Below are 19,978 nucleotides of genomic sequence, written 5' to 3'. Positions count from 1 at the left end.
GACCCAAAAATGGCAATCGAATCGCGAGACAGTCAAAGATTCGTGACACTTTTCACACGCAGTCTTCACATCGCAGTAACAGTCGTCCCGACAACTGTTGCTATCGGGACCGTCTTCAGATCATAGCGACGGTTGTCATAGCGACACTCAACGTATCAACGGCTTCATATAGCAACGGTGTTCATATGAAGGCAACTTTCTCGTGGAAGTGACTTGCGGCTCGCTCGACCGCAAATCCTCCAAAAGCGTCTCAATTCGCGATTCAACTTGAAATGTTATGGAAAGAATCGGCCCCAAAAATGGCGCGTGATGTCGGCAGATGTTGGCAGATGTTGTGAGGCTTCGTATCAAGCGTTGATAACACATTAGAAGAGTTGCTTTGCCAGAGCTTCATGGAGATGATCGGGTTTGGTACTGGCCCACTTGGCCCACTTGGCCCCCGATCCAAGTCGAATGAAAGAGCAGAAAAGGACCGATACATTTTTCGAGCGCAACTTCGAAGCGAATCAGCGCACGAGCCACTTTTCCAAAAGTGGACTTCAACTGGAATATTCTTGGAAGTCACGCATGGAGAGTCGAGCGATCTTGCGAGACTTTAACTCGGGTCGCGACGCGGTATTGAACTTCTTGCGTTACCTGAGGTTTGGTGATCTGGATGTCGATGTTTTGGACCTCCAGGTGCAGTTGAACTTTTGGAGAGTCCAGTTCTTGCGCGGCGTTGGGGTTGATGCGGATTTTGGCCGAAGCGAAGATGGGCTTGAAAACTGAGGGGGACAAAAAATTCCACTCAGAATACGAATCCAGATCTGGCTAAGAAGAGCCAAGGTCTACATCCACATGAAAGTCTAGTTCTAGGTCCACAAAAGGATCAAGTACCAGGTCCACTTAAAGACCAAGGGCAACATAATAGTTCCAGGCCCACAAAAACATTTACAAAACAATTGCAAGTCTACAAAGAACGAAGTCCTTCTAAAGGTCTCGTTCCAGATTGACATTCCAGAAGAATCTTGTTCCAGTAGAATAGCGAGATTAGAAATCCACACAAGGATCTTATTCCGGTTCCACATCAAAGCTATTTTTTAAAAGTCGAGATTGACGTCAAATCAAGGTTCGCAGAGGTTTAGTTGCAAGTGCATAGAAGCGCTTGGGTCCTTATAAGGGCAAGATCTAGACCCACGTTAAGTTTCGGTGCAGGTCCACATACGGTCTCGTGTCAGCTAAAAAGCATAAAGGTCTCGGTCCAGCCACACAAACCCGTCCACATCCAGGGTCTCGTTCCATTCAAGAGCCATTAAAAGGTCGGAATTCACATGAAGGTCTCGGCCTGCAGAAAAGTCTCTTTGCGAGTCCATGTCAAGGTCGGGTTCGAGTTGCACAAATGACGTGTACTGACTGTAGTGGTAGTGAGGCAGCTCCTGGTCCTTGCTGCTGATTCCACACTTCAGCTGATCCTACAAAACATGACGCAGCTCAAACCTCTACACACGTTAGTGGAGCTTTTTTTTTATTTTTTATAAAAATTAGATCATCGATTCAGTATTTGAAAAGAAGCTCACCACAATGTCTTGCCATGATCCTTGGTAGAAGATTTGACTGTTGACGTTCCAGTAGGCACATAAACACTCCAGACGGCCCAGCTAGCACATCGGAACGAGTTACAGACACGCTCAAGTCAAAATTGGATCTCGGTTCGATTGTCGGCGGCAGGAACGGGAAGGGAGCGACCGCGTTTACCCCATCGGCAAGCGTTTACCTTGTAGATGACTTTTGCCGCTTCGTTGAGGATGCACAAGTTCCAGTTGTCATCGGTAGTCTACGGAAAAGCAAAGTCCGCTTTTCAAGTTCCCCTGGAGGAAGGACGGCGGCGTGCGTGCGGGTGCAAGTGCAGGAGGCGGTACCTGCAGGCTGAGTTCTGCCAGGGTGACTCCCATGGACAGGGGGCGCTGTGGGTCTGATATCTGAAATGCACACAAACGCACAAAGGTACATACACACTTTAACTGGGCCTCCAACTTGATGTGGACCAAGACCAGCAATATGTGGACCAAGACCAGCAATATGTGGACCTTTCTGTTCCTCAAAGTCGGAACGAGACGGCCGCGTGGAATTGATTTGGACCGAGACGTGAACTTCAAAGCGAGGCTTTCAAAGGTGCGGCGCTCCAGAACACTTCGTGTCTCATTTGGTCCACATCGATGAGCACGTCAACGAGATTGTGGAAAGATTCGCCGGCGGAAAGCAAACTCACGTCGTCCTCGTACCGCAGGTGGATGCTGCCGATCTTCACCTGCAGGTTCTTGACGACCTGCGTGGCCAGTTTCTCCACGAAGGAGTCCTTCTTCTCATCCTGGGATTTCTCTGAAAGCAGCAAGCGGGAGACTCACAACCACCGCAGGCGTTCGATCCGGAACGTGACCCGAGTCACGCGACGTCTTTGAGGCTCCGAGATGGTTTCTTTTCCTCGACTCACCCGACTTGACCTCCTGATTGCGTTTCAACTTCCTCAGAGCTTTTTTGTGCTTTTTAAATCCTTTTGGCACTTTGGCAGCGTTAAAGAAAGAGACGGCAATTAGTTGAAGGCGGCGAGAGAAAATGGAGCAAGTGACGACGGCCGAGCAATCACAAAGCAGTCGGGATGCCGGCGGACGTTTGCGACAGAATTTCTTGACACGGCCGATTCGTTGCTTTGCTTTTCTCATCAGTTTTTTTTTTTTTTGCAGGTTCGAGATCTCGTACTGTCCCCGGAGCGCTTCACAGCCAAGTGTCAAATGTTTGACGTGAGAAAAGGGCAGCGTGTCAAGAGGTTGCAAATCCACAAACACAGCCACAGTTTGCCTTTAGCCCCAGGTGCGAGCTAGCGCGCTCCCTTGCTAGCTCCCCCGGGTGCACTGTTACCTGCGAGGGAGCTAGCTAGCTAGCACAAGGGGCTAAAGGCAAACAATGGCATGGGTTTTTACTTCCTGGAAGTGGATTTGCCCTCTCTGGGTCAGGGATGAGATCCTGCCCCATAATAATAATAATAATAATAATAATAATAATAATAATGCATTGGATTTATATAGCGCTTTTCTAGACACACAAAGACGCTTTACAGAGGAATGGACACATTAACATGCACTCACACATTCACACTGTGGTGGCGGTTGTAGACAGAAGGAAGCGTGGCTGCCAGTGTTCGCCTACGGCCCCTCCCACCACCACCAAACATTCGCACCTTCCATACACCAGTGTGAGTAGCACTAGAAGCAATGCGTGGGGGGGGGGGGGGGGGGGGGGTTTGCTTTAACATATTTTCTCTAGATTGTGGATTTTCCTTGTTTAGCAGGCCTGACTTCGAAATGCGACTTCAGTGCACACAAAGTCCAACATGACATCAAGAAGTTTGTCTTTAGCATGCATGCGCTCCGTTCAAGCAAGCGTGTGTGCGTGTGCGTGCGCGCGCGTTACCGTTGAGCGTCTCCTTATAAACGAGACTCTCCAGACTGAAGAGCAGCTCGCCACTTTGTGACGCTGGCGCCAAACGCAGCGTGAACACAACAGCAAAAATCACAATTGCGATCGATCACATTCATCAATACAGCCAAAATAACGCCCGCTTGACATCGGCATGCTTTTGCCGCGTGGGTTCGAATTGTCGACGAGGTCAACCGAAGGCCACCCGAAACGGCTTTGGTGCGTTCACGGCTCATCCGCAAATTGGAATCGGCTCCGATTTCCATCTGCAAATGTTGCGCTGTTGTTTGTGTCGAGTTGCGAGGACGGCGTGTGAGCAGGAAAAGGAAAAGCAACAGAGCGAAGAGAAAGCAGCCCGTGAGCGCGCACTTTTTTCACTTCCAATCAACGGAAGTTTGAGCAAAAGATTCCAAAAAGGTCAAACAGCTTTTCAAAATGGGATTCTTTTTGCTTACTGTATCGCAAAACAATATTTGCCTGTCCATGCTTGGATATAAAGTCTTTGCAAAAAAAAAAGACTTTCAATTTCCTCCTCCATGTTGAAGTCACGCACGACGGAGACGCTCGAGTCACGGGACAAGCAGCAAGAAAATAAACAGCTTGACGTGCTCGTAATGCAAAAACTCATTTCCTGCTCCTTTTGTATCGAGTCCAACAAAAATAAGGAACTGCGAAACCTCCGTTTTCCTAAACGTCAGACGCAAACCCAATCATAGAAAAACGAAACAGTCAATCATTTCGATTCAATTCATGACAAAAAAGAAAAAAAGTCATCAGAATACAAAAATACATTTGATTGAAATGAGTAACCAAAATGGATAAATGAACATTAAACATCGCACAAAAGACAGCAAAGAGGAAAAAATTTGCGTCTGAAAGCAGATGTCGTCATTTTCATAGTTGCCGCCAGTTCTTTCTTGAATTTTGGCAGCCGGATCCGTTTGGTGGCAAAACCTTGTGGGGGGGTTTGGAGACAAAAGTGAAATTGTACGAAGACAACGAAACCCAAACGTCTTTTCTGTTTGGCTGACTTTGGTGAAGACGTGCAGCAGCTAATCAACACTTCTTCAATTATCCAATCAATGGATGACGTTGAATAATCAATGAATTGTTTGGAAGACCTTGTTCAACTTCAAACGACGCAACTTTTGCGACTTTCAGCCTCTCAACAGCAAATGTTCGACATTTGTGTTGTCCTCCGTGAAAGCAGACATGTTTTTGTTTTTTTCAAAATAAGACATTTGCAAACATCTGCTTTTACTTTGGAAAACAATCATCAACATTTTTGCAGCTTTTATGACGGACCACAACGTTGTCATATTTGTTACTTGTCTGCATTTCCAATTTCAAATCATGTCTTCTTTTCAATAAAGGGAGGGACATGAAAACATGTTTTTCTGGATGAATTGACAATTGACACATGGCCGGATGCTGCAAACATAACGGTTAGCGTTGCAGGAAGTTGTCAAGGCGAGCGCGCGAAAGTCTCACCTGTGCTCGCCGCCGTCCGCAGCGCGTCCTCGATCCGCTGCAGTTCGCGCTGCTTGGCCTCCTGTTGGAAGCGCTCCTCCTTGGCCGCGTCGTACTTGATGGCTGCACACACGCACGCACGCGCACACGCACACAGTCAGCAGTGCATTGTGGGAAGTGCCTCATTGACCCCCCAGCCTTCTCCCGCATGGCGGCTCCTCGCCGTTTTGGTGCTCAGGCTCAAATGATGTCCGATTTCAAAGTTGTGCTTTGGCGCCATCAGCCACGTGTGGAGGAATTGCATTTGGAGAAAAGGGATGATTCCGCCGCCATTTTGTGACACTATTTCGCTTTTGGCGGCAGGGCTCGGCCCTCAGCCCCCACCGGGGCCTGCCGGACTGGGACTCGGTTTCAGCTCTGGACTTTCAGACCGGCCCACTTTCGTCCACATTTTGCCGAACATACACAATTGGACAGTTTGCGTATCAATAGATGAGCGTTCCCGCCAACGATATTCTTATTGCATTTGATCCAAAATGTCATTTTCAATTGAATGCATTCAATTATTGTTTATTTGAACAAGTATGTGAACATAAAATGGAGGACAAAAAGAAAGCAAATGAGCAAATGTACATTGAATGTTGGGGGAAGACAGTTGACACTTCGGGAACGAAGTTAAACCAGCAAGAATAAGACAAACCCGCCCGCCAGCACTCGACTTCCTGTTGGTACTCTTATTTTGAAATGTGTTCTGGTGCACACAGCTGAGCTGACTGACGCTCACTTGAAGAGAGCGACGTCATGGTTGGAGGTTTTCCCGTCATGCTTTGTTGCCGTCACGAGTAACACTTGGGTTGTGTTTTGCCTCTTTGACGTGTTCTTTTTGTACAGACGCGGTTTAATAGAATGATATTGTTTCCATTCGTCAATTTAAGTTTTGCTACTTTGGATACGAAATGACGGCAACTGCAAAGCTGATTGCAGTTACAGTTGATTGACAATGCGACAATCAACAGAAGATGGTGGGGACACTTTTTCTTTACCGGCTGATTTATTTTATTTTATTTTGATTTTTGATTTTGAAAACAATGCGTGGGCTCCTGCCTGCCGATTCGCGGCCCACCGGGAACTGTCCCGCCCCTCCAGATGGCCCAGTCCAGGCCTGCCCACCGACACAATATGGCGCCAAAGCAATACTTTTATATCAGTGCTTTGGCCTGAGCATAAAAATCGGAGTTTTCAGCTGTTGTTTTTTCCAGCAAATAACAGAGGACAGGTTTCACACTGCCAAAAAAAAAGAAGAAAGAAAAATCAATAAAGCTCCAGAAATGATTGGTCTCGTCCCCAAATTGTCACGAGGAAAACCTTCCCAGCAAGACCCGCAGCCATCTTGTCCAAGTCTCGGAACGGGCCGCATGACCAACACAACGTGGATCGGGCCGGGGGGGCCTTTCTTTACACGTTTCCTTCTTCACTTTGTCAGGATGATTTGGGGTTTTCGGGGGGTTCCAAAGGTCAAATGATGACCCCTCCCCGCAAGAAGTGGCTCATAATCATATTCAAATGTTTTTTTTTGTGAGGAAAAATATTTTGCCGCACGCATGTCAACTGTTTGTGGACTTCGTGACGGTCACGCAGCCTCGCGGAAGGAAAGGAGCCGCCGACGTCAGGCTTACCGTTCAGCGGGCACGCCTTCAGCGCGCAGTCGGCGGGAACGCACGCACGCACACGCACGCACGCGCACATACACACGCATGCATTGGGAGGACATCTCTCTCTGGCTCGTTCACATCAAACGCACGCACGGGAAATTGAGGCGCGGGTCAATGCGGGAGTGCGGCCGGCGTGGCTTACTGGCGCCGGGAACAAGCAGCAGGAAGAGGCCGTCCAGCGTGGCCACCACCGCCTCGTTGTACAGGTTCTTCCACGGGATCTTCAGCGTCAGCGTGCCTGCCGCACGCACACACATGGAAGGATGAGAAAGGAGGCGGCGCGCACGCGTGCGCGCCGCCGGTCACACTCACCGATCTGTCCGGCCTTCACCTTGAACGGGAGGTCCAATTCACTCTGAGGACGGAAAACAATCAAGTTGACTTTTGGTGGCTTCAAAGACACGAAAAGAAAGTAACAAATCTCACCAGCGCATTTTCTTTCACTCGCAGGTTCTCCAGAACGACATTTCCTACAAGAAATGAAAAGATGGCAACCAGTGATGCCGATCACGGGAATGTAACAACTTTCAATGAAAAGCGACGACAACATATTTTCCAGGAATTTGTTTAATAAGCACAAGCAACAAAGTCATCGAATTCTGTATGACAATAAATGATGTCCGCTTCATTACACATAAAGATTTTGCTCTTACGCTCAGCTAGCACCAAAACGGAGGCAAATTAAGTTCTTTATCAAGTTCAATTCAAGTTGCTAACTTACTGACTTGCAGTCGCGGCGTGACAGAATTTCTTTAAAAAAAATAAAAATAGACGAAGAAAAGAAAATCTGTCCAAATGCAAAACATTTTTAACACGGGTTTCTACTTTCTCCAACACCGCAATGTCGATTTGAGTTTCTCATCCCTAATGCAAACTTTGCAGAAGACAGGAAACTGCTGATCGATTATTACGAGCAGAAAAGCAGCTCACGTCATCCTGACATTCTGGTTTGTGCCGCACCTGCAAAAACATTCCGACAGAATATCGTTAACATCATCGTTGACTTCCGGCAAATGCAATCGACTTTGCCAGAGAAAATCACAATCAGCTGCTCGACACAAACTTATTAAAAAATAAAAATAAAACCTAAGCAGAGAAATATAGCAGTTGGCGTGTAATGCAACAAGTGTCATCTGTCGTAATAATAAGTAATAAGAAAATTGCTTTTTTAATTTAGTGTTGCAACAGCAACCACAAAAAGAGCAAAGTTCTTGCTAAAAACTGTTGTTGTTCTTTTTCCCCTTTACGGCTGTGAAAATCATTGAATCAAGGCAACTGGACTCATTTGCTACATTTCTTGCCGTTTTTTCTTCCCATGTTTTCAAAAAAATGACAAATGTGACTTTGCCAATTATGCTATTCGGTCAATTAGGGCGTGTAGGGGGCGTGGCCTCAAGTGTGACGCGTTGCGAACTCCAGAAGCTCCTTGACTGCGCTGCTGTTGTCTTGCATTTGCCAAGTCAAGTTTATTTGCATAAGCCTTGATCACAAAAGAGGCTTGACAAAAAAAAAAAAACTGTTGACAAAGCTTGATGACATGATCCAAACCCCACACCGGGCTAGAAAAAACTGGAAACCACAATGTTGGATTGTCCCGAGCGCTGGACGACTGCGGCTCTCCTTGCCCACACGCCAGAGCATTAGATCAGCATCACTGCGATCGACAGAAGGGCAAGGGATTTTGCTTTTGAGGACCGACGTTTACGCAAGACCTCGCTGGTGTCGCTGGACGCGCCAAAACAAAACAGCAAGTCACCATTTTGGTCGCCTGCCAACCCAGACCAGCAACTTTTGTGTGTTGAAAAAGCGAGATTTGCAACAAAATAAATGACGTTTTCAAGGTCAGCTTTCGACCGAAGATTCCATCCAACCTTATTTTGTCGCGCTACGCGCTTCAGAACTGGAGACAATTGACAGTTATTTGCAGAGAGATAAAATCCGTTTTAACTCGAGACGCAAGTCAACCAAGTCCAAGAAACGTGTCAATATCAAATATGTTGAAGCGGTTACAGTAGCGCCGATGTTTAGAGGAGACCTCGTTGCGTGCCACTAAACTCCGCAGAATTGTCTTTAACTCACAATTATTTGCACCAAGACAAGCAAGTTTTGACTAGCGAGGTATGCGAACGGAGTCTGGCCGCAGTTAGCCAGTCGCTCGTTAGCCGCCTAGCTCACCTCCCCAGATTCCGATCTTGAGCTGCGACTTGTCCAAATTCTCCACGTAGTCCCCGATGAACCTGTTCAGAAGGTCGCTGACCAAAGACTCGAACACCATGACTGAGCCGCCGCCGACGTTCGCGGGCGGGAGCGTCACTTTTCAGACCACTTCCGCATTGGACGCGGACGGGCTGTCAGCTGATAAGCCCTCAGCGAGCGACGACTCTGCGCTCCGTTAGTCGAGTCTGCCGCAGAGCGCATCGATCGCTCGGCTGATCGCTACCGTTGCTTTTGTTTTCTTCATTTCACTGCGTCAAAACTTACAATGGTTGCAGTGTAAGATCGACAAGATTCATAAACAACACGCAAAAGAATACATGCGAATGAAATCCATTTAAAAAGACATGAAATTCAAAGTTTGGAGAGTTTTCTTGCTTGGAGCAGCAAATGTTGAAAGCTGAAACTGGTCCAGTTCTTTCAGCAAGACACAAACAAAAATAGGTTTTATCTTTGTAAATTGACGTTTGTGAATCTTGAACTTGATGATGGGAAAATGTCAAGTCTAGCTAACGTAAGGTTTACTTTATCGGAGGTTTGCGCTGTTGGAAAAAAAGAATCATCGCGATTTGGTTTGGCTCATTTGTTCAAATCCCAAATGACCTTTTCCAAACTGCCTTTCAATGGTTCACAACAGAATGTCATTTGTCATCAATGCCATCAAATGAAACGAAAAGTCTCAAGTGTCTCAGTGAATCTGAAAATGTAGCCGACAATGAGCCCACCTTTAGCACCTTTTACACAAACGATTCTCCGGATCGTTTTTTTCTCTCTCCAAAAGATGTCAGCGGGATTTCATTCAAGTCAGCCTACGCGCGCTTGCGCATTCCTGGAGAGTGCGCGGGAATTGGAGCCGAGCGTGTCCCTCGGGAGAGTCCTGTGGCCGTGGGGCTGCTTCATGAGTACGTGGTACCGATTCCAACCCCCTGATGCGGGCTGTCCAGTCGCAAGTACGAGCGCTCTCAGGGTGCGACGTGCTTTTGACATGAGAAAGGAATTGTGTTTTTCGTTCACGTGGCTCAACTGTTTTGGGAGAAACGGGAGCTTTTGCGGCTGTTGCGGGTCGTCGTCGAGGTCATCCGTGTCAAACTCCGGTCCTCGGGGCCGCGGTGCTGCAGCTTTTGCAGCTTTCCCTCTTCCATCACCAGCTGATTCCAATCGGCAGGACGGTTGTCAGGCTCATGCAGAGCTCGCTGATGAGCTAATCATTTATATTTTGGAGAACGGAGACATCCAAAAGCTGCAGGACCCGAGTTTGACACCCATGCTCTGCTATGAAACAGGCACTAAGTCAGGGGTGGACAAAGTGGGTCCTTGAGGAGCGGAGTCCCGCAGGTTTCCGACGTCTCCCTTCTCCAACACGGCCGATTCATAAGATCGAGATAACCGTCCCGTTCATTGGAATCAGCTGTGTTGGAGGAGGGAAACCTGCAGGACTGAGGCCCTCAAGCACCGCCCCTGCACTAAGACCGTGTACCGGCAATCGGGTTTATTCTTAGAAAAATGTCATTTGTGTATTTCAAGAAATGAGCCAAACCAAGAGAGAAAAAGGCTCCAGTTTTCGGCCATGTTTCACGTCTGTGCAAACTTTGGTGACTTTTCGGCGGACGCGGAGACGCGAAAAGAAACGAACCTTTCCGCACAAACGCTATTGCAAAGATCGATCGTTTGGATCTTTCAATACCTTTGCAAAAAATTCAACGCAGCTTCCGTGGCGCTTCTGCAGCACTTTTCATACCGCCTTCAAAATTCAAATGTACGCTGCACTCGGTCCAACATTTGGAAGTTGGAGACGAGCCAGACGGCCATTTTGTTCTGCTGCAAACGTGGCGACGGCCGACGGATGGAATTGTGCGGCCGTCGGTGCGGCAAATAAAGGTCAATAAAGGAAGGGAGAATGGGACGGACGGACGGACGGACGGACGGACGACAATCAACGTGTTAAGAAACGAGAAATGAGTGAATGAAGGAAGCAACGTAAACATGAACAACAGAACGAACGCATGAACAAATGATGGAGGAAGGAAGGACCAAGTCAAAGTGTTCACAAATGAATGGCGGACACGTTGCGCCACTTTTGGGTCCAGCGGAAGCAGAACAGAAGGTTCCAAAAAGTCCACCAATAATTGATGAGCGTCCGGGCGGCGCCACCAGCTGCCGCCGCCAGCCGGCGCCGGCTTGCTCCAAACAAAAACACAAGTCCCACAATGCATCTGCAAGCGTCCCGCGGGCGCTACGCCATGCGGGACGCGTCCTCACAATGGCGGCGACATCTGGACCGTGATTTCCATTTTGAACTTCTGACGCGCATGACAAACATTTTGTCATGAGAGCGTTTGAAGCTGAAAAGTTCCGATTGCTGTCGTCAGAAAAAAATCGAGTTTATTGCTGGGGGTCCGTTTGCCTTCGGAACGCTGCAGGTCTGCGAAGACCTTTGAGATTGACAAATAAAATGGACAGTTGATGTTTAATGAACAGGAAGTGCAAAAAGACGTCCGCGTTGTTGGGAAAGGTCGCGAGCGTATAATTGAGACGCTTGACGGCGGCCGGCGTGAAGGACGACCCATCGTTACGGGCAACAAATGTCAGCCGGCCCGCCGCCGATGAAGGTCACGATGAAGGTCACGATGACGGGCGGATGCCATAAAAATGGGACGTGGGCGTGGCATCGTTGGCACGCGACGCCGCAGCAGACATCAACAAAAAGTTTGATTGCGCAAGGTTGCATCAAAGTCAACATTTCTTCTTCTCTTATTGGGAGAACATTGCAGTCCCGCCCCCGAGGTAAACAGGAAGTCAACAAGTCCCAAACACAGTCCTCCATCGAAAGCAGTGGTCGGGAAGCCCGGTCCCCGAGAGCCGCCGTCCTGCCGGTTTTCCATGCCGCCCTCCTCCGACACACCTGATTTGAGGAGCGAGGCATGCAAAATCTCGAGGACCCGGGTTCCCCATCCCTGAAACCGTACTCTGAAACCCTAATAGCTTGGATTGGAAACTCCAGGCCAGGGTTCGGACTTGAAACTTCAAAAGTGGGCGTGTGCGGAGGTCATGCTTGTTGTTGTTGTTGTTTTTCTTCTTATTTGTATTTGTATGATGCCGATCGTGTGTGAAGGCCTCTCAGGACAATTGCGGTTATGATGTTGTTGTCAGTTTTGACAATCAAAGGTCCTCACAAAAAAAAGTGGGGGTAGGGTTTTAATCGACGCTTTAAAATAGGGCACAGAAGACGCGACAACGCTCTTCCTGACGCCCTTATTAGGAGAACATTCAAGAGAGTTCCTGTTCAGGAAACATGACATCGGCTATCAGCCAATCAGAAGTGTCGGTCCCCGGAGAGGCGGACTTAAGTACCAAACATTCCGAGTGTTCCGAGTCACAGGCTATCGTGTGTGACGCTACACTACGGCTGCTCTACTTCCTGTTAGCATCAGCTAGCCAGTTAGCTCACATCTTCGGCTTTGGATGGCTGCGGATGGCTTTGGCTACATCCTGTTAGCATGAGCTAGCTCAGGTCTTCATGGCGCAGATGGGCACCACGATGACCAGGATGACGCTGAAGGTGGCGGCGATCAGGGCGGCCATCTTACACACCTTGGCCCTGCGGAACTCCGCCTCCCGACGCTTAAGCAGCGAGTCGTATCCTGGCGTGTGAACGTCCTCCAACCAGAACGCCAGCTTGTTGGCCGACACACACTCCGCCTAGACGAAAACACACACATGCTTGAAAAAAAAGATGGCAAATCACAGTTTGGCTTTAGCACCTCGTGCTAGCGAGCTAGCTAGGGAGCTAGCTAACTAGCACCTGAGGCTAAAGCCAAGCATTGTTTTGACTTTCTGGACCTGGATTTGGCACTTGTGAACACGGGATTGAAAGCTTACTTGGAGACCCTCGATGGAATTTCCGTCACACGTCGGGAAGACTTATTTCAAAACATGAATCACTTTTCACGGCCTCGCTGTTCGGCTGATTTTTTTTTAGTGCAATTTCGCATTCTTTTTTTTTTTTTGCAGTAAAGTGCCTATTTGATGAAATTCAGGAAAGTTTGAACATTGAGAATGTTAAAACGAGAGAAATGTGAGCAAATGTAAATGCCTCGATGAGAAAAGTGTATAAAGTGTGCTGCGGGCTTTTAGAGCCTTAAAACATTTCAAGTAAATGTCAAACAAAACGACCATTACAAGCACTGAACAAATTGTGAATAAAAACTGAATGCGAGGATGTGGAAGTGCCAAATTTCAATATTTTGTTTCGAATAGAACATAGATGAGAAAATGTATCGTTTGGAGGGAAAACGATGTTGATCGTAAATGTCACAGACAAGAAGCGGCGGCGTTCCTATTTGCAAACTTGACAAACGGCGATCCCGACGTTTGTCGTAAGAAGAAGAAGAGATGCCTCACGCGGCTGAAAATGGCCTGGCCACAACTTTTTGCACGTTCAAATGAGACACTTTCTCACTTTCAACTTTTAACCTGCTCTCGATGCTCTCTTCTGAATAAAAATATGAAAATGTCTTCAGCTCGCAACTTTTTTTGAAATTGGCTTTTGTACTTTGTGGATTTCATTTCTCGCGAGTACTTTTTGGAACCCGAGCGGCTCGATATCAGACTCGGGTGTATTTTCATCAACGCTAACGTTTTGCATGCTTTACAGATCATGTTTGCGTAACTCAATGATAGTCAAAAAATATCAATAAAAAGTCCAACTTCTTTTTGACAATTGTTTTGCCGTAGCACGTTTTGAAGCCATCAAGGTCGCGTGGCGGCGTTTCTCGCGTTAAAGCCGCCAGAGCGGAGAAGACGTTCGCTTTTGTTTTGTCCAATTCTTCGTCTCTGAGCCGATGAAATGCATCCGAATGTGCGCATGCATTTATCGAACCGATACCAGATTTTTAACTCTTGGCCAATACAGAGCGATTGTGACAAACGGGGGCGGGGCTAATGTTGGCGCACATCAAATGGACCACGGCTCATGTCCTTTAAAAGGCGGACAAAGCAGCGTCCGGCTGAAGGTTGCGCAGGACGGCGGACTCGCGACTGAAAAGCAGGACCGTCCGGCTTGGCCACCCGAGGCCGCCGCCGCACATCAAACCGGGCTCGCCGTTTGGCTAACAGTGACGCCGGGTTGATGGACAAAGTGACCGCCGCGATCCGATCGGTCGCAGAGCAGCGGAAGAAAGCATAACATTTTTCTGAAGACGGAATCCAAGGGCAGCAAATACGGTGACGAGAGCAGGGGCCCCAAAATGGGGTCCAAGCGACATTCAAAAGCAACTGCGGCTGACCCCCTCCCACCCCCAAAAAATCTTATTTAGCGCAATACCACTCATGGCCACCAAGTCGCATGTATGGCGGTGCAAAATGTGTAAATGAGGTTGTTGCTACCTGAAGGTGGTTGATGGCGCCGTCTGCTGGTTCGGCTTTGTACTGCTCCACATTCCAAGCATGCGCAGCGAGACGCAGGTTGGAATAAAGCGGACTTCCTGTGGCGCCCGGCGGACGCGGGTGGCGGTCGTGGACGTGCGACGCGGCGGACTTGGGCGGGTGCGGCGGCGGGGGGGAGAAGTCGTACCCGTGCTCTGCCTCAAGCGCCTGCGCGTGCAAAACACAATCACGTCAGCATGTGTGCGCGTGCGCGTGCGCGTCAGTGAACAGAAGTGGTGGATTTCTGTCAACTCGAAATAGAAGTTGATGCAAGACATCCAGACGGTCGCTTCCTCCTTGATTGTTTTCATATATTTGGAGGGCTGACGTCATCTTAGGATTTCAAAGTCAGGTTTAAACGTAGGCTTAAGGTTCTAAATGAGGGTTTGATGCTCACGTTTTAGAGGAGGGGGAGGGTTTCAAATGAGGCTTTCCAATGTGTGCGCGTACCCCTCTGATGTCCTCGTCACCCCGGCTGGACAACGTCCTCCAGTCCCTGAACGCATCGTCTCCGGCGTCCGGCGCGGCGTCGGCGGCGTCGTCGCCGAACGAGCGCGACGCCTTCTGCGGCCTCGGGCTGCGCTTGGCGGCGGCAAAGACGCGCGGCGAGGAAGCGGAAGCGGAAGCGGAAGCGGAAGCGGCGGCGGCGGCCACGTGCGGCCGTTGCGCTGGGGACCACTTGGGCGTGTCCTCCCGCCTGCCGCCACCATCTGTTAGGGAGGCGCAAGTCAGACTGCAAGTCATTGGGCCCCGCCCGCCCCGAATTTGGGAGCTCGAAATGTCGCGCACAGTCGGAACCTCTCGTTAACGCTAGCGACAATAAAGGAGGAGAAGAGTTGCAAATTAGGGTTAGGTTTTAAAAAAGAAGGATTGGGCTTTCAAAATAGGGTTCGAAATGGAGGTTTTAAAGTAGCGGTAGGGAATCAAATTAGCATGAATGAAGGCGGGGCTGATTTGGAAGGTTTTGTCCTTTTCGATTTGGTCAACTTTACAACCGAGAGAAAAAAACGTTGATGGCTTGTGTGGAATGTTTCCATCAGTTTTGTCCTTCTGTTGGACTCACCAGCGGTTCCTGAGCAAGCCGCGGCGTGCGAAGGCGGCGGCGGCGGCGGCGGCGGCGGCGGCGGCGGCGGCGGCCGAATCTTGCGGTCCAGCTTGTTGAGCTTGCTGAGGACTTGCTCGATGTCGCCTCGCACGGCCGCCAGCGACTCCAACGTGCTCTCGATGTGGCTCATCCTGGCCGCCAGCTCGCCCACGCTGGCCTTCAGGTCGCCGTCCGGTTCCGGCAAACTGTCGCCGCTGCTGGCCGACCTGCGGCGGCAAACAAATTCCGCTTTTAGCCCCGCCCACGCGACAGGCGCGGAAACCCGGCAGACGAACCCAAGGCGGACGCAAGTACTCCTCAAGTTACGGAAATCCTTGGGCCCGACCCATATGCCTTTTTTTAGGCCGATGCCGATACCGATTTTGTGCAGGCAAAAACAAACAATTACCAATTAATCTGCCATTATTCATATACAGTATATCAATATTTGGGATCTTCCCTTCGCTTTTAGCATTTGCGTTAGGTTAGCAATGTTTTAAAAACGAAGCAGCGGATGTCATTCTTAACGTCGTGTTTCGTTTTACAGTTAACGACGACTGCGTGTCATTAAACTTCTTAAAGGACGATTCGGGACAACAGAATCAGCAGAACAACGCACGCTGCTACACACTTGCTAGTTGCTAATGCTACCAAGCAAAGTGGTGCATTCAGGGTACTTTCACAGCGTCGGAAACTTCGCTTTTCTTCGATTATAACGTTTTAAGGGGAAAATAATTGGACGATTATAATGAGTGGGCCGATTCATCGGTCGAGCCTTAATACTTTGAAATCAATGGTGGGAAAAGTCTCCGAAATCCTCTCAATCTACTCAAAGTAAGCGAAATACTCCTGAAAAGCAACCTTAACGCATTTCAATCTACTGAAATGAAATAATGCATCAACGTTAACAATTAGTTTTCAGTTCAATATTCTGAAATCAATCAAATGCGAAATAACATGAAGTTACCTCGATGAGCTCCTAAAATACTTCCTAAAAGTTACTTAAATACTCCTGAAAAGTAACCAAAAGACGACACAAAAGTGACCAAAATACTGTGAAATCTTCCAAATATTTCTTTCACGTTAGCTTGAGTTTGAATATTGGAAAACAAAGTGTCGTGATTTCAGACGCAAAACGTTTGCCACTCAAAACGAGCAAAGATTTGCAAAAGCACTGACGACACTTTGTTGAGCCTTCGGGCCATTTTGAAAACGGACGCCGGCCAAGTGCGCCGAAGCGCCAAACGGACCCGAGCGAGGCGGCGCTGTCGTAGCACGATGACGTCATCACGCCCAGCGAGTCGCACACGCTCGTCTCGTCCAGGAAGCGGAACATGTCGCTGATGTCGTCCGCCGTCGGCTCCGAGTCTTCGTCGGAGGCCGCCGCCTTCCTGCCGCCGCCCCCCGTCACACCGGCCCCAAAGACGCTTGACTCCGCCCCCGCCCGCTTGGGCCTGCCGAAGCGGCACTCGTGCTCGTCCGCGTTGAGGCTGAAGCTCTTGACGGGCCGGGCTGGCGGCGGAGGCCTGCCGGCCTGGCACACGGTGGCGGGCCCCTGGTAGGCGGGCCCCTGGTAGGCGGGCCCCTGGGAGGCGGGCCCCTGGGAGGCAGGCCCCTGGGAGGCGGGCCCCTGGTAGGCGGGCCCCTGGGAGGCGGGCCCCTGGTAGGCGGGCCCCTGGGAGGCGGGCCCCTGGTAGGCGGGCCCCTGGTAGGCGGGCCCCTGGTAGGCGGGCCCCTGGGAGGCGGGCCCCTGGGAGGCGGGCCACTGGTAGGCGGGCCCCTGGAACTCGTCCAGGCTTTCGTGCTTGACGCGCCGGCGCTCGTGAAGGCCCGGCCCCCGGTACGGGTTCTCGTACGCCGCCTCCGAGCTGCGAGTGAAGAAGGGGGCCGGCCCTGGACGACGGGGCCCGGACCCCGGGACACCCCCATCGTAATCGGCCGCCGTCTACAGGAAACACACACACACACAGGCTTGCTTCCAAGGGCCACGCATGCCACGCCTCATCGAACGCTCAGGACACTCCAAAAAGATGACGATGTAACTGCAATTTTTGTCCTGACAGCGAACGCATGCAGGCTAAAATGGACTTGCGATTGGTCTACATGTTGACTAGCGACCGGTCAGTTCTTTGTTCATACGTGCACTCGATTGATCGATTGGCAACCAGTCAACTGTTTGACCTGGACACTAACTTGCGACCAAGTGTGAAATTTGGCTCCGAGTCCTGATGTTGACCGGCGACCAATCCGTTTTTGGGGTCTGTGTCTTGACCAGTTCGCGTTTAGCATCTACGCCTGAGCCCACGCGCCGCCGTGTCGGCCCCCTCGGGGCGGGAAGTCGCGGGACTGACCTGCGGCCGGAAGGCGGCCATCTTGCGGAAGTCGTTCCTCTTCTGCAGACAGCAGTGGGGGCGGGGGGCCGGCGGGGGGGGCGAGAGCCCGAAGGATGAGGGCGAGTAACGGGGCAGGTGGTGCAACTTGTCCAGCGAGACCGCCCGGCCGCCCGCCCCCGACGGCAAGTGCGGCGGCGAGGCTTCCGGGCAGGGGGGGTCAGCGTAGCGCTGACGCGGGTGCCGCCCCCCCGGCCCGCGCTCGGCACGCCCCTGCTCCTCGGCGGCCCGAGCGCGGAGCAGCTTGAACATGGCGACGACGTCCGCCGCGAGCACGCGCCTCTTGGACTGCGCGTCGCCGCCGGGCGCGCGCATCTTGTCCCGGAACAGCGTGGCGGGAAAGTGCGGGTCCATGCTGGCGGCGCGAAACAGGAGCGCGCGCAGCTCGGCCAGGTGCGCAGGGTCGAGGCGCGCGCACAGCGACGCGCACACTTCCTGCTCGGACATGTGCGCGTGCTGGCCGTGCAGGTCCGCCAGGATGCGGCTCAGGAACAAAGACTCCTCCGGAGCGTAGTCCATGCTGCGTCCGAGTCAAAGACGGCCGCGCGCGCGCGCGCACCCCCATCCCATCCCACCCCCTCCGCTTCCTGCGCGTTCACGTGCCGCCGTTGCCGGCCAGCCAGCTTGGCGCACTTCCCGAAAACGCTCACGTGCACGCGCCCCGCGGCTGTCCGTCTCGGCTCTTGGGCTCTCGGGTTTTTGTGTTCTTGGGCTTTTGGGCTCTTCGGAACCTCGCCGCTTATCTTCCAGTTGGGAAGCGAGCGAGCGACGGAGCCGCCAGCAGCGGGAGCAGCAGTCAAAAGTCCAGCCGTGACGTCACGCAGACGCACGTTCGCTTCTTGCTTTCAAAATAAGAGCGTGCAAAGTTGTGCAGCGACATGATTTGGATTTCTGATTGCCGTCCATCTACGACTTCAGCTTTTATCATTATTATTATTATTATTACTGTTTAGGGTCTTTATGTTGTACATGTCTGGTTGTTATGTACAGCACGTTGGTTTTGCTTTCGTTGGCCAACGGTTCAGGCGGAAGCTCAATTTGGTCAATTTCACATTTTGGACTAATGCAATCTTGTGGTCTTATTTCCACATATTACCGGCCAATCCAAATGTTGCAAATGGCTGCTAAATGTCATTTCATTCATATGACGTGATGACGCGATGACGTGATGACGTGATGACGCGGCTTATGGCTTTGCAATTCAGCGAAATTCAATTACAATTTCAATGATTACACTCCACAATTACAAAATGGGCGTAATCGTAAACAAAAATAAAAGATCATTCATACTCTTTTGGAGTTGTTTTAATTTTAAAATGACTCTTGCATAATTAGTGTTCCAAACAAATGTATTTGTCTCACTATTTTTTACATCTTGTTTCGTACCAAAAAACTAAGAATTGTACTAATTGTGATTTCAATTATGACCAAATGAATCGTCATGAATATTTTCTTCATAACATAGCATAATAACAAAGATGTCGTTTTGTGGGTCTCGTGGAATCAGAAGATTTTGGAGGTTCGAGGATTTGGCCTGACGCGTCCGAACTTCGGCTGCTGGCGACCGCTTCGTCACTTCTGGCCTATTGAAGGTTTTGAGTCAAATCGATGACGAGAACTCGTTTAAAACGGTTGGCCAATATTTGGCGAACGTTCAGGAAAATCGGTCGTCAACATTGGCGAGCTGGACAAACGCTTTTGTGGGATTAAAATTCTTTCAAAGGAAAAACGTTTCCGTCGCATCCGTTGGCGCGACATCGAGTCGATGATCAAGAAAGTCCAACACATAAAAAAAAGATGTCTTTTTTGGATGCAATCTTGCTTTTGTATCAAAAACGCTCGAACCGCCACAGCAAGAAAAACGTCCATTATTCCAAATTTGAGCCTCTCGTACCGAAGGCAAGCCTTCTTTATGCGCGCGCACGCTTATGGCACTTGGCATTGTGTCAGGCAACGCGCGCGCTCACGCCGCTTATGAGAAGCCATCTGGAGTTGCGTCGCACCCTGCTGTCGCCTCCGACGAAGCGCTCACATGCCAGGCAGCAGCAGGCGCGCGTGCGTGTGCGTGCGCGCACACCTGCGTCCGATGGTCACCCGAAGGTTCCACAGACAGACGCCTGGACGGCAGGAAGGTGAAAAGGAAAGTTGCGTGAGGGGACTTGGCAGCCCCTCCGAAGGCAGCCAGAGCGTTCTAAAAATAGATCACCGCCGATGGGACATTGTCATTTCCT

At 50.3% G+C, this 19,978-nt stretch overlaps 2 protein-coding genes across 6 annotated transcripts in view; both read right to left on the bottom strand.

The window, feature by feature from the left end:
* vps13c (vacuolar protein sorting 13 homolog C) overlaps positions 1-11,885 on the bottom strand; it is a 49,946-nt gene extending 38,061 nt beyond the window's left edge. For all 4 annotated transcript variants that reach the window (XR_015094296.1, XM_086070429.1, XM_086070430.1 and 1 more), the window contains exons 1-13: positions 8,811-11,885; positions 7,062-7,105; positions 6,948-6,990; positions 6,778-6,873; positions 4,945-5,046; positions 3,448-3,510; positions 2,471-2,539; positions 2,249-2,358; positions 1,899-1,958; positions 1,754-1,813; positions 1,557-1,637; positions 1,394-1,451; positions 637-764 (exon numbers count right to left, since the gene is read on the bottom strand). Coding sequence is in view for 3 of the 4 variants with exons in the window: in XM_086070429.1 (XP_085926555.1) it covers positions 637-764; positions 1,394-1,451; positions 1,557-1,637; positions 1,754-1,813; positions 1,899-1,958; positions 2,249-2,358; positions 2,471-2,539; positions 3,448-3,510; positions 4,945-5,046; positions 6,778-6,873; positions 6,948-6,990; positions 7,062-7,105; positions 8,811-8,910 (1,014 nt within the window). In the remaining variant the exon portion in view is untranslated. The remainder of the gene's footprint in view (positions 1-636; positions 765-1,393; positions 1,452-1,556; positions 1,638-1,753; positions 1,814-1,898; positions 1,959-2,248; positions 2,359-2,470; positions 2,540-3,447; positions 3,511-4,944; positions 5,047-6,777; positions 6,874-6,947; positions 6,991-7,061; positions 7,106-8,810) is intronic.
* Positions 11,886-12,031: 146 nt separating this feature from the next.
* On the bottom strand, positions 12,032-18,584 carry LOC147176515 (major intrinsically disordered Notch2-binding receptor 1-like). Of its 2 annotated transcripts, none has more exons than XM_086070437.1 (6): positions 17,709-18,584; positions 16,608-17,302; positions 15,337-15,584; positions 14,671-14,983; positions 14,235-14,441; positions 12,032-12,548 (listed from the first exon to the last, which is right to left on the bottom strand). In XM_086070437.1, exons 1-6 carry the CDS (start codon positions 18,264-18,266, stop codon positions 12,419-12,421), a joined length of 2,151 nt encoding a protein of 716 aa, XP_085926563.1. In that variant the 5' UTR covers positions 18,267-18,584; the 3' UTR covers positions 12,032-12,418. The 2 variants fall into 2 exon arrangements, with proteins under 2 accessions (XP_085926563.1, XP_085926562.1); XM_086070436.1 differs by having other exon boundaries at positions 14,724-14,983; positions 17,709-18,580.
* Positions 18,585-19,978: the final 1,394 nt, after the last annotated feature.

This window comes from Leptonotus elevatus, chromosome 3 (assembly GCF_054856555.1).
Source record: "Leptonotus elevatus isolate MCC_2025b chromosome 3, RoL_Lele_1.0, whole genome shotgun sequence".
In the NCBI taxonomy this organism is placed as follows: Eukaryota; Metazoa; Chordata; class Actinopteri; order Syngnathiformes; family Syngnathidae; genus Leptonotus; species Leptonotus elevatus.
This window is presented reverse-complemented; position numbering and strand designations above follow the sequence as displayed.

What these genes read in the sequence shown, in the direction of transcription:
- LOC147176515 (XM_086070436.1), bottom strand. Translation starts at nt 18,266, where the DNA reads ATGGACTACGCTCCGGAGGAGTCTTTGTTCCTGAGCCGCATCCTGGCG. An exon ending in TGGCCGCCTTCCGGCCGCAG is followed by an intron (nt 17,303 to 17,708) that starts GTCAGTCCCGCG and finishes TGTTTCCTGTAG; the next exon opens with ACGGCGGCCGATTACGATGG. An exon ending in GACAGCGCCGCCTCGCTCGG is followed by an intron (nt 15,585 to 16,607) that starts GTCCGTTTGGCG and finishes TTGCCGCCGCAG; the next exon opens with GTCGGCCAGCAGCGGCGACA.